The sequence below is a fragment of the Sinocyclocheilus rhinocerous genome, unplaced genomic scaffold (assembly GCF_001515625.1).
Source record: "Sinocyclocheilus rhinocerous isolate Xijiao unplaced genomic scaffold, SAMN03320098_v1.1 scaffold831, whole genome shotgun sequence".
Classification (NCBI taxonomy): domain Eukaryota; kingdom Metazoa; phylum Chordata; class Actinopteri; order Cypriniformes; family Cyprinidae; genus Sinocyclocheilus; species Sinocyclocheilus rhinocerous.
In genome coordinates, this window is record NW_015641020.1 from 181 (window position 1) to 16294 (window position 16114).

The following is a 16114-nucleotide window of genomic DNA, read 5'->3' on the forward strand; positions in this document are numbered from 1 at the left end:
CACAAATTATAAAATTACCCAATGTACTTTAAAATATGCTTTGCATGCCCCCCTCATATTTTGTATACCTCCAAGTGATATGCTGGTAAGAGTCAATTTACCTCCTCCCTTCATTTCCTGTTTCTTTAGTAAAAGACAACTCGCAATTACAGTATCATAGATCTACTTGCCAGGAGTGTAACTTTGTCTACACAATTAAAACCTCCAACCACCCTCAATACTGGGAAATCCTGTAATATCAAGGGAGTGATTTCTTGCAAAAATAATGTACAATATTTATACCCATCTATGCCCTTGTGAATATATTTATTGGCTTCAACATATGGACAAACCAATTTATGGAATTTATTCTAAGTGCTCTTCATAGGTAGACTACAGTTCAAAAGTTTGGGGGGAGAAAGAGTTTGTTTTTGAAAAAAGTCTCTTATGCTTACCAAGGCTACATTTATTTAAGTGAACATACTGGTGAAACGGTAATATTATGAAATATTATTACAATTTAAAATAACCGTTTTCTGTAGAATATATTTTAAAATGTAATTTATTCCTGTGACGGCAAAGCTGAATTTTTAGCAGCCATTAGTCCAGTCTTCAGTGTCACATGATCCTATCGTCTATATTATCAATGCTGAAAACAGTTGTGCTGCTTAATATTAATGTGGAAGCCATGATAGGATTTAAAAGCTAGAATGTATCATAACTGTGATGTGTAATTATTTTTTAATATGAAGAAATTCGTTTTTGTACTTTAGTGTCCATCATGGTTATGAGTTTAACACCTTATGTGTTGGACTGTCATGTCATGTGACACCTCAGTTTGGTTTAGGTGTATTGTATTTGCCTTTAATCTTATGAACAGCATTTACCTTAAACATCACGCATGCAGTGAGACATTGTTCCATTGTTGACATCCATTGTTTTTCTAGTCAAGTGTCTAAATTAACTGCATGTGCCTGCAGTGCAATAGTACATGCTTCACATCATGTGAGAACAGATACTTGGGCCATTAGGGGTAAATGTCAACATCATAACTCAAGCATATCTGAGGTATTTAACATCCATTTCATTTACACGTGTAGCTCTGTGTACACATTTACCGAAACAACAACCGGACATGACTGGGCTGGATGTGTAGAGGCTGCACTAAGCTAAAGATGTGCTGACTACATCACATGCTCTTAATCGTTTAATCTCCAGCTATAGATACGAGTGCTTTATGGAAAAATGGAAGCTCATCAGTCAGTCCTTGACTGCTTCCATCTCTCTCTCTGGAAGCATGCAGTACATCTAATCTTATCTCTTGAATTATGACGATACAATTTACTGACCTGTGATCAGGAATTTTCTCTGCCAGGCCAAAGTCCCCCACCACGGCACTGCAGTTCCGATTCTCCCAGCGTACCAGACAGTTCTACAAAACAAAAAGCAACATTTGTGCCCTTACTGTGTATTTGCATTTACTATTTATAAAGGCCCTTCCATTGTGTGTACCTTTGACGTAAGGTCTCTGTGAAATATGCCCTTGCTGTGGAGGTATTGCAGTCCTCTGGCAATATCAAGACTGAGGTTAATTCTCACAGACCATGACAGGAACATGTCACTGTTCAACAGCTGCTCCAGGTTACCGCCATTAATGTACTACACACACAGATGTCAAACATTAAGGGCATCTTCTATAAAGCCACCTGATGTTAAAGGTGAAGTAGGAGTAGTTTTAAAATTGTGTACATGTTATACCTCAAGTCAACCAATGAAAGTCTTTTTTTATAATTGTCTCTGTACATTAATTAATATAGAAGGGACTATTTAGCGTATATCCTGACAGCATGGCTGTTCCAAAGGGTCTCCTAAGATATCTTGCTTTAACCAAATTCTAAGGCAGCATCACATATATCCATTGCAGAAAAGGCAATCCCAGAATGCTCTGCATTGAGCTCGGTGAAAAAATAAACCCAGGTAATAAATAAAGCAAAAGAAATGCTACCTATAAATACAGATCCACAACTGTTCAAACATTTGGGATCAGGAAGATTACTTTTTAAAGAAATGAATACTTCTGTTCAGCAAGGATACACCTTGCTTGATCAAAAGGTGACAGTAAAGACATTTATAATGTTACAAAAGACAACATTACAAAAGATTTCTAATTCAAATAAATTAAGTTCTTTTGAAATTTCTATTAATCAAAGAATCCTGATAAAAAAAATCTATCATGGTTTCCTCAAAAATATTCAGCAGAACTATTGCTTCCATCATTGATAATAATAAGACTTTTTTTTTTTCTTTTCTTCAATAAATCAACATATTAGAATGATTCCTGAAGGATCATGTGACACTGAAGACTGGAGTAAAGGCTGCTGAATTTTCAGAAAAATTCAGCTTTGCCAAAGGAATAAATTATATATTTTAATATAACTAATATATGAATATTTTAAATTGGAAACTTTTTTAATTCAAATATTATTTCAAAATATTACTGTTTTTAATGTACTTTTAATCAAATAAATGCAGCCTTAGCGAACATCAACCTTCAAAACCATAAAAAAAATTTTTTTTACTGCTGACTCCAATCTTTTGAACAGTAGTGAATACCATTTAATCTTGAACAATTTTATCCAACAACTGTGTTATGTTTTTTATGCTTTATTAGCACTCTCACTTACTTACCTCTGTCAGAGCATGAAGATGTCCCTCATGTACACACACTCCCATAAACCTAAAGGGACACACACAGAGAAACAGGAGAAAAGGTGTTGGAAAAGAACAAAAAACAGGAGAAGGCGCTAACAAGTTCCTTCAAGAGTGACCCATCTCAAGAATGTGAGCTGGAACACCTGTATTTTGAAGGCAATCTTAAGCATGCATGAAAAACACACTCTCGCTCTCTCTTTTACACACACACACACGCACGCACGCACACTTAATTCAAACACATGAGACCACACAAGCTGGTGCAGGTTAAGCAGACAAAAGACCTAGACTTCTTGCCCTGGCACATATAAACAAATACATCCCCTGTTTTCATGTGGGGATTTGTATAAGATAAATATATTTGTATTTCATGGTTAATAATGTGTTGCTCCCTCCTCTACTCCCCAGGTTCCAATTAAATATTTTACTCTATATAAACAGTGGCTGCAGTTATGGAGGCAAGACAAAAGCCACCATCCTGTGACATCAATATTCATGTTCTCATACAATGTAGTGTTTATTGCCCAACAGCACAGACTTTGTCCTCTAGGTTAGCTGGACTTCAAACAAAACAAAAAACAAAACTTTCTTTCCATTCTAGAGGCAAGAATGGATAAAAACTTCTAAATGTGAATTTAGAAATAAATTAATGAATTATTCAAATGAACACTTGGAAATTCATAAACATGGACAAACATCTAGATTGGAAACTCTCCTGACTCTAGGCAAAGATCAGGAACTGGTAATATTTCCGATAGCTAACCCTCACAACCCATGTACTGAGGTGGTACCATGGTACAGATTGTAGTAATGGTATTTTGATTATGCTTGCCACAATGGGGCCTCAGTCTAACTCAGTGGCCAAGTCGGTCTAAAGTTATCAAAATGGCTTGAATTGATTTCAGAACTTTTAATTACTACATATTTATTGAAAAAAATATTATGCAATTTAATTTTGCATCATAACAAACTAAAGAATTAAGAGATATGAATTATGTAAGATTTGTTTTTATATAAACAAATTAAACAAATGTTGAATTTTAATACAGTTTTATCTAGATTGGAAACTCTCCTGACTCTAGGCAAAGATCAGGAACTGGTAATATTTCCGATAGCTAACCCTCACAACCCATGTACTGAGGTGGTACCATGGTACAGATTGTAGTAATGGTATTTTGATTATGCTTGCCACAATGGGGCCTCAGTCTAACTCAGTGGCCAAGTCGGTCTAAAGTTATCAAAATGGCTTGAATTGATTTCAGAACTTTTAATTACTACATATTTATTGAAAAAAATATTATGCAATTTAATTTTGCATCATAAACTAAAGAATTAAGAGATATGAATTATGCAAGGTTTGTTTCAATATTTGTTTTTATATAAACAAATGTTGAATTTTATAGACCGTAATACAGTTTTTCCAGTATTCTTTGATGAACAGAAAGTTCAAAAGAACAGCATTTATTTGAAATGGATCTTTGCCAAAGTATTTACTTTCACTTTTGATCAGTTTACTACATCTTTGCTGAATAAAAGTATTAATTTCTTTAAAAATATACATTATTTACTCTGTATTTACTCTGAAATGGCATACAAGTGTTTCCTTCCCAATCAGAGGAAGCATCATTTTAATCTAACAACTATTGTTGCTAGTTTAATGCTAGAAGTAAAAAAAAAAAAAAGTTTAAAATAATTAAAAGGCAGTGAAAACATAACACTGTACAATATATTATGGTATAATATATAATTTTTATATAAATATAATTTCTAGTGACACCCAAATAAAAAGCACATATAACCATAGCTTTAATGTTATATTTTGGCAACATCACCACTGCACATATATGGTTAATATTCAGTGTTGACGAGCTCTGTTGTCAGAGGGTATAGATGTGTGCACTGCAGACCTGAGTATGTTGGGATGTCTGAGGCGGTTCATCAGCTGTACCTCCTTCAGCATGTTGGCTTTGTTACTGGCCATGGTGTTCATCTTCAGAGCCATCACCTGCCCCGTGGACCGATGCTGCACCTTTAGAGAAAGAGAGAGAAAATACTTGTCACAGACAGACACTTTAGAGGTCTATTCATGTCTGAGCCAGCTGGACAGAGATCTCTGGCCCTTTTCTCACACACACACACGACCAAATTGGTTTTTTGACAGGAGATGCCGATACCTTGGAAAGCAGGGGGACCGATAGCCGATATAAAGCCGATATAATTGGTTTTTAATTTGAATTAATATTTAAGAAATTTTAAATAATTTGACAATGGATTAAAATATAAATGTGTAAAATAAACATACTTATACTTTAGATGACAAAGTATTTTTCACAAATAAATAAATATTTTATAAAAATATAATTAAAAAGGAAGTAAACACTGTAACCAACAGGGCACTCAGTATTCTGGGAAGTTTGTGGGCATTGGGAATCATATTTTTTCAAATAAAGCCAAGGTAACACTCATTTTACATACAGCACACAGTGAAAATGACATGAATATGACAGTGGGCAAATGGATAAAGCGCAGCATTTATTTTTATACCAGTTTTACAAATGAGGACATCCCCAAATGCAGGGTTTTTCGATTTTGTCAGGTTTTGCTCACTTTTGGGTACAAATTTGTCCCCAAAATATGGTTAAGTAGCTACACACACACACAGCCTTCGAATTCATCCCAGACTTCAAAGTCCCTGGCTGCAGGAGACATTATCTGCATTATCTGTACACCTCCCATGCTGATACACAGTGGAGTCTATATTGAAAATGTGGAATTTCAAATTTAGAAACAAAAGTTTGAAGTTTAAATTAAAAAAAAAAAAAAAGTTAGTCACATGAAATGTGATGTGTACTATTTGTACATCACAAATCAAATATAAGCAAATTTGTAGATGCTTATGGCGTCCATGTTCATATCTTTCATTTGTTTGAGTGGCTCATCAGAGCACACCTCACAGGAAATTTGAAACACCATAATATTTTAGTTCATAGCAACTACAAAAAAAAAAAGATGATTTATGAAGCATAAATTATAAAGTGCTTCATTTTATCACTATAAATTAAAAGTATGCGGTTGACTAACTTTAATGTTGTCTGAACATGTTCCCTTGATGACAAGAGATATTTCCACACACACGCACTAAATTAAATAACCCAGAGCAAGAATTTCCCTAAAGGACTTAAACTTTAGGGACACTTAAACTGCATCCAAGCTTCAAGAGTATTCTTCATCTTTGATTGTCATATTACTTTTGTATAGACAATCGAATCAAGCAAAAGCAGAAACCCATGCCTGATTGATGATACCCAAACCTGTGCCGTGTTGTCTGGCTGGCTGATCTTGCCTGCAGCACCAAAGTGCGCAAGCTAAGATATCATGATAACAATGAGCACCATTATCTGCTTTTGTGAGTCTCATGAAGATCAATAGCAGGAAACTTTAAAATCCATAAATTATCTGATATAACTCAGCCCTGCAGCTAGAGTGAGGGAGAGTGTACGTTCGCTCACACATTTGAGGGTGTGTGTGAACGGCTTTTATCAAAGGTAAACGGTGCTGAGGTGCAGCACATTCTAAGGGATACAGAAGACACCCTAAACACACATTATACGTATTTCAGTATCCAGTGATAAAAAATATCTGTGCAGTGAGAGTTGATGTACTTTAGGCAACTGAGATAAAGTCTTGTTTTCCTGAGCAACAATAGGTAGTCATACAAGGTATACATCTGTGTGCTTTCATATTTTATGGTGTCGATTCATGGCAAACTCATACTTACAACAAACTCATAATTGCGGATCATTTTTAACAGACTTAAACGGAAAGTCAACACTTTCACAAAGTTAATCAAGTAGCTGAAATTAAATTCACCAAGTAATTATGCAGCCATATACAGGTTAAAGGAATAGTTCACCCATAAATGAACTTTTGCTGAAAATTAACATTCAAGATGTAGATGAATTAGGAGCATATTTGGAGAAATATACATCACTTATTCATCAGTGGATCCTCTGCAGTGAATGGGTGCCATCAGAAGGAGAGTCCAAACAGCTGATAAAAATATCACAATAATCCACAAGTAATTCACATGTCTCCAGTCCGTCAATTAAAAAGCAAAGCAAAAAGCTGCATGTTTGTAAGAAACAAATCCATCAAGCAGTTTTAACTTTATACCATCTCTTTTGGCCAAAATACAAGTCCATAATCCATAATGCTTCCTCCAATGTAAAAGTCCATCCCCTGTTGTTTTCTCACATCAAAATCCACCGATATATTTAGAACTGTTGTGGGCTGTTTTCACCTGCAAATGGTGCTTGACCTGTGCATATTTCTCTCCTGATTCAGACGTGATGACATTTCACCAGAGAAAGCAATATTATGGATAAAGGACTTTTGAGGATATTGGCTGAAAGTAATGGTTAACCCTTAAAGACCTAGAACATTTTTGGGGCGCCTGACATGTCTGCACTTTCCTTTGTTTTTTAAGACCTATTCTAGCAGTCAGCATCAAGTGTCATATATCATTATAAACAGGAGAACTTGAAGTCAAGAATTATTTACATAATATAAATGGATCGAGCCGCTGGCTGTATCGGAATCGATTTTACCGGGACATCGCCTAGCAACGCGAAGACAAATTCCAATGCTTTATCCAATATGTACTGCCGTTTCATCCTTGTTTTTTTGTTTGTTTTATGTCAAAGTACTCAGTCGTGTGTCTTTCTGGGCTTTTTCAGAGAGTTCTCTTATGCAAATGTGTTATTTTGTGTTTGTTTTCATGCACGCACGACAGACTTTACTTTCACTTTGCGTTTGTTCAAATTTACAATGAAAAATCCTAAATGGTGGTTCAAAAAACCAAAACCTATGTTTATTGGTTGAATATGGGACAGTTTGAACCAATCTGGGCACGGGGGTGGGACTAAGCGTCAACAATCTTTCCTGTTTGGCTCAGAGGAACGAAATGCATTGGTTTCTTCTGACGGATCAATGTTGTCAAAATGTGAACACTTTTTAAAGCATTCAGATAGGATTAGCGGTTCAAAAGTTATTAAACATTTAAGAACAATAGTTATATTGAGCCACGGGCGGCTGTCTCGGTCTTTGAGGGTTAAAGCTAAAAATGTCTTGATGGATTTGTTTCTTACAAACACACAGTTTTTCGCTTCCCAAGAAATTAATTGATGGACTGGAGTCTTGTAGTTTACTACAAGAGGATTATTGTGATGTTTTTATCAGACTCTCATTCTGACGGCACCCATTCGCTGCAGGGGATCCATTGATGAATAAGTGATGTAATGCTAAATTTCTCCAAATCTGCTCAGATGAAGAAAAAAATAATTTACGGGCGAGTAAATTTTCAGCAAATTTTCATTTTTGGGTAAACCATTCCTTTAACAGGGTAAAACATGCAAAATGGAGATGAGGTTACTGTACACCTGGTAGCTGAAAGCAGTATCCAATCAACCTAATTTTTTAAACAAGCAAACAATGGGTGGGGGGGATGTGTATAGCTTTGTGAATGACAGGTGTAAAAATTCTGTGGAGCTTTCCATGGATTTCTATGAGGACAGAAACCACGCAGCCTGCCTATAAATGATCTGTACAGCATTTGTTTTTGATAGGGAGAAGAGGTCGGCATTGGTTTGGGGGGAAAAAAATGGCACAAGCTGGATTTAAACTGGGGTTGCCCACAAAATTGTCAATGCACACACTAACACACGCATTGAGGTTGCTCTTACTCAGTATGCTGTTGAGTGTATGAAAAACAGAGGTGTAGGAGTCTGGATGAGCGTGTATGTGATGAATTTGATTTCCATCAGCATACTTCTCATATTGCCGTTTAGACAGGTGGTTTAAGACAGACCTTACCAGAGCAGAGCATCATTAGCACCCACTCTCACACCACAGCACGCTGCCAGAGACAGTTAAAAGCGCCCCATAGAGCACTTAACAGGCCCTAAATTATCAGACACTAAAAAACATTTCTATTCTTTAAAGCTTACATCTCTTATAAAATGATCCTTACCGTGAGCCTGCACTTTATGTTTTACATTCATACCACACACCCTGTATGTTTGTATAACGTTCAAATAACGTTCATAAAGAGACACGCACTACATTTACACCCAGTTTAGCTGTTATTTTTTAATAGGGATTCACTAATATTAAAATTCTGTCAAATATTTATAAGTCAATATTTTATGTTATGACAAATAACAGCTATTAAAATTCTATCATATGTTGTCCAAATAAATTACAAATAAAACACTAAAACCAAAGAACAATACTTTGAAATGCTATAGATGAATCCCAACATTACAATTTACTGTATGAAAAAATGTATATTCATTTTAAGATCTGCTGAAAATTAAAATGACATTTAACAGTGTCAAATTACTGTTGTTTTAAAAGATTAACTTTTTACCTTTACCTCAGCTAATCTAATGGGAAATGAGCAATGGATCATCCAATATATTACATATTATATGGTTTACATCCAATATATAGTCTAAAATTGGCTAATAACTAATATGGTAGATATATTGTGCAACCTATAATGTGCACATATTGTGAAGTTTTTATTCAAAGTGAAAACATTTCTTGCAAGGACAATCAAATTTACAATAGCAATACAAGAGCTAAGCTTCTAAACCTAGAACTTTTGGGTTAGCAGCAGACATTTTTAATCACCATGCCACCAAAGCTTTAAATACTGTATATCAAAAACACACACCTGTAAAATGCATCAAAATGTATTCACCAGTAGGCTTCAAATTGTTCAGACTGCACTCATATTTAAAGCATACGCAAACTCAACGCATACACAAACATGCGCAGGAGCTCTGCGGCAGCAATGGAGCTTGACATCCATGCATGCCCTGACTAGTAAAAGACACTGAGGAACAAGAATAGAAAGACAGAGCGGGAGAGAGAGAATGCAATAGGGAAGCACTAAAGGGGACTTGGTGTTGTAAATCCAGGCTTTCGAAATCATGTCATAACTAGCTTGCAAACTGTTTACAACCTCAAACTTTCCAACCAATCAGAACCCGTCTTTAACGATCAGTTCACAACTCTCCTCTCACTCAAAATCACACTGACAAGAGGACTACAATGTACAGAGAGTACTTTTAACCACACTCCTCATATCTATATTTAATGGAAGTGAGCCCATTTAAAACGCGTGACACCAAGGAGGGAACCAGATCCCACCGATGAGCGTCTTTTCTAATTGTGGAACCCAAGACGTGTTACCGTGACATCACCTCTTTGTCAAACGCAGATCAGTGTGCAGTCACCAGACTTATTACAGTATTTCAGGAACACACTAGGACTCAATGAGCACACTTGATACAACGACCCCAACACAAAGCTCAAATGTACAGCTAATAAAATTAGAACCTACATCTCCATTAAGAACTTTGGGCACTGTAGATGATATAATTATCTTATCTGAAGAATGACAATGCAGTGTCTGGGTGCTTAACACCACCAAGTGTCATGTGAAAACAACTTATGCTATAGGTTTCCTTCACTTTTCTTATTGCATATCCCATTGTTTAGTGCTAGCAACAAGTTCACAGGTTTGATTCTCAGGGAATGCATGTACTGATATAACCGGTGTCGGGGGTCACGCATTACAAGTAACGGAAGTTACATAATCAGATTACATTTTTCAAATAACTAAGTAAAAAGTTACTTTGTTTTTTCCATTTATTCACTGACACCTCCCATGCTGAGAGAAATTGGGAGTGAGGTGCACAGGCAGAGGAGCTTCCTTCAGGCTGTGGCTTATTAAAATAACTTTTGGTGTGGCCTTTACAGTTGCCAAAAATATAACTTTTGTTATCAAATATAAATAAGCCAAGCTCAGGTGACACAAAGTAAACCAAAAGTAACTATGTAACACTTAGTTACTTTTTTTATGGAGCAACACAATATTGCAATGCATTACTTTAAAAGTAACTTTCCCCAACACTGGATACAAAGTTTACCTTGTATAAACAATAAGTTTGGAATTTTGGATATTGTCTGTAAACTGCATAAATGTAAACGTAATGTTTTATTATTTGCAAACTTGAAATTTTTTGCAATGTATAACTCTCTTTGAAACAAATGGCACTTCGTTTGATATTTCGTTATCTAATGCAATGACTTTCATGCGTTTTTAAAAGCGGATTAAAAGGCACTGTACATTATATACTAAACCATGCTGCATGATTCTATTTGCGAGTTAAAAAGGCACAGATAGAAAAAAAAAAACCCTCAAGACTTAATTCTGGCTGTCCACCTCCATCAGATTCTTGTAGAGGAATCTCACATAAATAGCAACTTTGTTTTGGCACAGCTTAAAAGGAGAGAGCCTGCTGATCCCACAATGAGGTGAGCATCAACCCAAGAGAAACAAAATTCCCTCGTCTTTCATCACTTGTTCTGATTTTATCAAGATAAGCAAGAAAAGGGAGAGAACCGGAGTAGTTAGAAGAACATAATGGCGGAGCTTTTTTTCCCCCCCACTTCAGGTCTGATGAAACATCAACCAAGCTATTATCTGAACTAGTGCTGGGCGGTATACCGGTTCATACCGAATACCGGTGTGGACACTTATGATAACACGACACGCAAATAGCCTACTCCAGCGCCAGTACCTGGTTGACCTCCCAGGTGGCAGTATTGCGCCTTAACACTGACACCTGTCACATAAGAAGAAGACGCAGCGCGGCCGCAGTACTCCAAGAAGAACCAATAGTATCCATGCTGCGGGTCTGCAGATGAATATATCTCAGAAGAACCATGTTCAATATTATCCAGACAGTAAGTTGCCATTATTTTACTAGTCATTGAATGGGAAATGTTACATTAACCTGTTAACAGCGGTTTCCTGTTTTCATATATTTAACTGAACAGGCAGACGAAAGAGGTTTTTCTGACTAACCAATTAGAAGAGAACGAACAGAAAATTTTTTCAGTCCAGTCCTTACAATTGACACAGACTGCAAAGTCTTTAAAAAATAAAAACAGTACCTGAAGGATCTTGGCCATTCATGTAAAGAATCTGTTAAAAACAAAAATTACCCTCACAACTGTGGACTATTAACTGGACTGCACATAATTATAAATGCCATATTTTAAAGCTTTCATAACCCTTGCTTAACAAACAGAAACAAATTGCATCTACTGCACATTTGCATATATATTGACCTGATCAGCAGTGACATTTTTGCGGGTAATAACCGGCAGGAAGTTATTACCGTATTTGGTGTCTGGTCAGTAAATTGGGTGACAGGGTGAACTATGAGAGGGATGGCTAATTAGGTCTCTTCTCTCTGTCGGTCTCGGTCTCATATGCACGCACACAAACACAGGAGTAGAGTTTCCAGCACACCTGTGCACCTTGTCAACGGGTATCTACTTTCACACCAACACAGACCTACTGTCCTTACACAGGTCATGACCCCTTTTCTCTAACAGGAAGGGAACAGCCAGAATGACTGCTGCTATCATTAGAATTTTGCAAAGAGGTTCATAAATTGATGGTCTGGCCAATCAATCATTCTGAGAGTGTAAAACAGATCATAAATCTGCAGAACTACAAAACCTGGAGGCATATTATGACACACAATCATAAAGTCAGCTTGAAGTGAAAAGATATTTAGGCTAGTTGTCCAAAGTCAGTAATAGAATCATATCATATACAAAGCCGATAACAGGATTAGTTCTGTTATGTAGGACTTTTTGAGCTCTGTAATGTTCATTTAATAAAATATTTATATACAGGTGCATAGCAGAAATATGATCTGCTCAGGCTTAGGCACTTAAAGCAAAACAATTTACAAATGCCAAGAAAATTAACAGGATGAACAGGATGGAACGTAACAGAATGGAAATAAAGAGCAGAACATAGCCATTCTTCATTGAGGGATTAGGCTAGCCTTAGGATATCAATAAAATGAGTTTAGATATTTTTAATCAACTTTAGATAATATAATTCAGATTTTGGTTGTATTACAAATTGTATTAAACAAGATAATAATGTAAAGTGAGACAAGCCAACTAATAAAATAAATGCATTAGTATTTGATTCAAAAACTTGCTTTTGATATTAGAAAATATTACAGCTATTAATATTTATATAGACTAAGAGGGTGGAAAGTAAAAAGGCAAAAATGACATCTGCTTAAACTAAAATAGTGAAAGTGTTTTAAACTTTACTCTTATGTTAAATGATTTGTAAAACTGAGAACTAATGAATTCCATCCTATAAATTTGTGTTTTATTCAATATATTAGGATATCTATGAAATAGAATTACGCATTTGTTTACATGTAGTGTTCCTCTATATACACATTGTGCTGGAAATGCAGCACGTGCAGTGTGTAAAAAACACAAACAAACGCAATGACATAAATTACATAATTACATATTTACCTTGAACACCTCTGAGAAGAAACCTGAGCCGATTTTCTCGCAGATAAAGTCATCTATTCGTGCCAGGCTGGACACTGCGCTGCGCAGCGCCCGGTAAGAGGACGGCCTGGGCCGGTGCGCTCCGTGAATCCCGTGCAAAAAAGAATCCGAAGCCTCCGGGTCCAAGTCATCTTGATCCATAACGATGGTCCCGGATGACATTATCTCGCGCACTCTTAAATTCCACCACGAGCGTTTACATATTTCTGACGCTCACGCAACACTGCAGTTTCAAGGTCCCTGTAATTGTTTGACAAGAAAAAAGAGCGGCTCAGCCTTTCGATCAAGTTAAGAAGGGCTACGCGCAATCCCCGGTGCGCGTCCGGCGCGTGACCGATCTTCAGGGCTCGTGCGTCGCTTCCTCCATACTGATGTCTGGCCTCATTTTCAGTAACGCATCACATTCCTGTTTCAAATAAGAAATGGAGAATCGATCTCAGTAACAGTTACATTTAAATCCTCTGATCACCATCTGCTTTTGCAAGAGCGAGACTTGCGGTGAACACGTTTTAGTTAAGTTGAACTAGTGTAAAAGATAGTGTACGGCGGCATCTTCCGCTACAGTCGGACTGCGGATGATGAATTGGAAGTGAGGCGATACGAGCGGTCGTGGCCTCTCTAAAACACATTTTATAATGTTATGTATCATCTAAATTAAGGTTGTTACAATCAATATCATAATTTGGCCACCATGTCGTTTATCGTGATGCTTACCTGCGCTGCTCTACAGGTATAAATTATCGAGTCCTCGTTTCCCCACCTTCCAGTTCTCAGGCCGTTGTAAATATCCTAAAATGATGGAAGCGTTTGCTCAGTTCTCCTCGTGTTTCATTTTGAAAGCGACTAAAAGGGGAGTCCCTGGCTGCTGGCGTCTGTGTGTGCAAGTCGCAGGAAATGTGTGCAGGCTGAGTTTGAGTTCTTATTGGAAGCGACTCACCTGGGCGGGTCCGGCGGCGGCGGCTCACCTGCGGGGTGGGATGGGGGGCGCAGTCAAGCTGCTGGTTTGACAGATGAGGCGAAGCTCATGTGGTGCTGCTGCGTAGCAAACAGGGGCGCCACGCCCCCCATACTTTTAGCCCAAATCCCCGTCGGTTGTGCAAATTATATTAGTTGTGCGAATGTTATTTCTAAACATTTGGAAGATTTCTTTTGTGATATATGCCTATTTGTAATTTGCAAATCTATGATACATAGTAATGAATGAGAGGGTACCAGTAATGTTTTGTCGCAGCCCTATACAGCCCGAAAATGATTGCAATCAAGCACTCCAGCATTGTACTGTCTAACTGTACTGTACTAACTAATTGATAAGGGGTTTTCCAATATTTTATATTTTGCCGAAATTAAGGTCACTTGTGCGAATGTTATTTGTAAACATTTGGAAGAAAAAATAGACTTTTTAAAAATGATTTTAAACGACTAAATTATTAAATTCCTAAATTATTAAATGCATTAAGCTCAGCCTGTCGAGGATCGTCTCGACAACGCAAATATCGGCGCTACTATCACAACTAGATATAAACTTCAATAACGCTAAGGTCTTTTGTGATATATGCCTATTTGTAATTTGCAAATCTATGATACATAGTAATGAATGAGAGGGTACCAGTAATGTTTTGTCGCAGCCCTATACAGCCCGAAAATGATTGCAATCAAGCACTCCAGCATTGTACTGTCTAACTGTACTGTACTAACTAATTGATAAGGGGTTTTCCAATATTTTATATTTTGCCGAAATTAAGGTCACTGTGCTATTTATAATTGTTTATATATATAACCTTTTTTTTTTTTTTATCGTGTCTTGTTGTTATCATTTGATAAAAAAAACACATAGCCTACCGGAGATTATAATGTTGCAGTGCAACATTAAACAGCATAATTCTGTAGCCATTTCAGTAATGTGTATTATTTTTAGAAGGCTTTGTTGATAATCTACGACAAACTGGCCTACAGTGCTGTGAGAAACTTTATACGAAGACATCAAATCTATGATGTATGAATTATTGAGCAAGACCGTCACTTAAGATATTTATGAGTCTTAAAAGTGCTTTTGTTTTGATGATAGTATTGGACGCCCTTCAGTTTTTTTTTTTTAAGTTTGTCAAATGTGTGACGCCCTTTTGTGGATAAATAATAGTATAATATAATGCATGAAATATGTATTAAAATATTGAATTAAAAAACATGTTTTTAGTCACTCTTTAGCTTCGTCATAATATGACCTTCTGACTCTTGAAAGTTGTGAGCTGAATTTTATGGTGCAAGAATATAATATCTCACGGTAAAAAAAGCACGCATCTGGCCTCTTGAATAAATGAGTCAATGCTCGAGCGCACAGAGCTCGTTAAATTGCTCTTGTTGCCGTTAATGGGTGTAGAGTTGCATGCAGCAGAACATGAAGGCGTGTGTTTCGTGTGTGTGCACGTGTGTTGTATGCCATAAAGAAACCGCTCTTGTTACTTTATGCTGCCATCTAGTGGCACAAGACTAAAGAGCAAAATTTCCTAAAATTAAGATGGCCCTGATAGATCTGAGGGATATACTAGAGCAGGGGTGTCCAAACTCGGTCCTGGAGGGCCGGTGTCCTGAAGAGTTTAGCTCCAACCCCAATTAAACACACCTAAACCAGCTAATCAAGCTCTTACTAGGCATACTAGAAACTTCTCGTCAGGTGTGTTGAGGCAAGTTGGAGCTAAACTCTGCAGGACACCGGCCCTCCAGGACCGAGTTTGGGCACCCCTGTACTAGAGGGATCCACACTTTCTTAATCTTGCATTTTTACTTAAAATAAGTATGTGTTATATGCGATTCTATATGTATTTGAAAAGCAACTGAAAATTATGTTCTAATAATTATGAAAATGATGATCACCAGGAATAAAGAGTGATTGAACTCATGGAGATATTGGCCCTGCTCTCTGTCTCATGCAGAACAGTGCTTGGGCTTTGTCCAC

General features: G+C 36.8%; 1 protein-coding gene across 1 annotated transcript; it reads right to left on the reverse strand.

Moving 5' to 3' along the window:
- Nucleotides 1–1328: 1328 nt before the first annotated feature.
- LOC107753974 (dual specificity testis-specific protein kinase 1-like) lies at nucleotides 1329–14040 on the reverse strand (the record flags this gene model as incomplete). The annotated part of the gene is made up of 6 exons (XM_016570271.1): nucleotides 13876–14040; nucleotides 13123–13567; nucleotides 4599–4720; nucleotides 2668–2716; nucleotides 1492–1638; nucleotides 1329–1411 (listed from the first exon to the last, which is right to left on the reverse strand). Coding segments are annotated over exons 2-6 (602 nt in total), but the record flags the coding sequence as incomplete, so codon positions are not given.
- Nucleotides 14041–16114: the final 2074 nt, after the last annotated feature.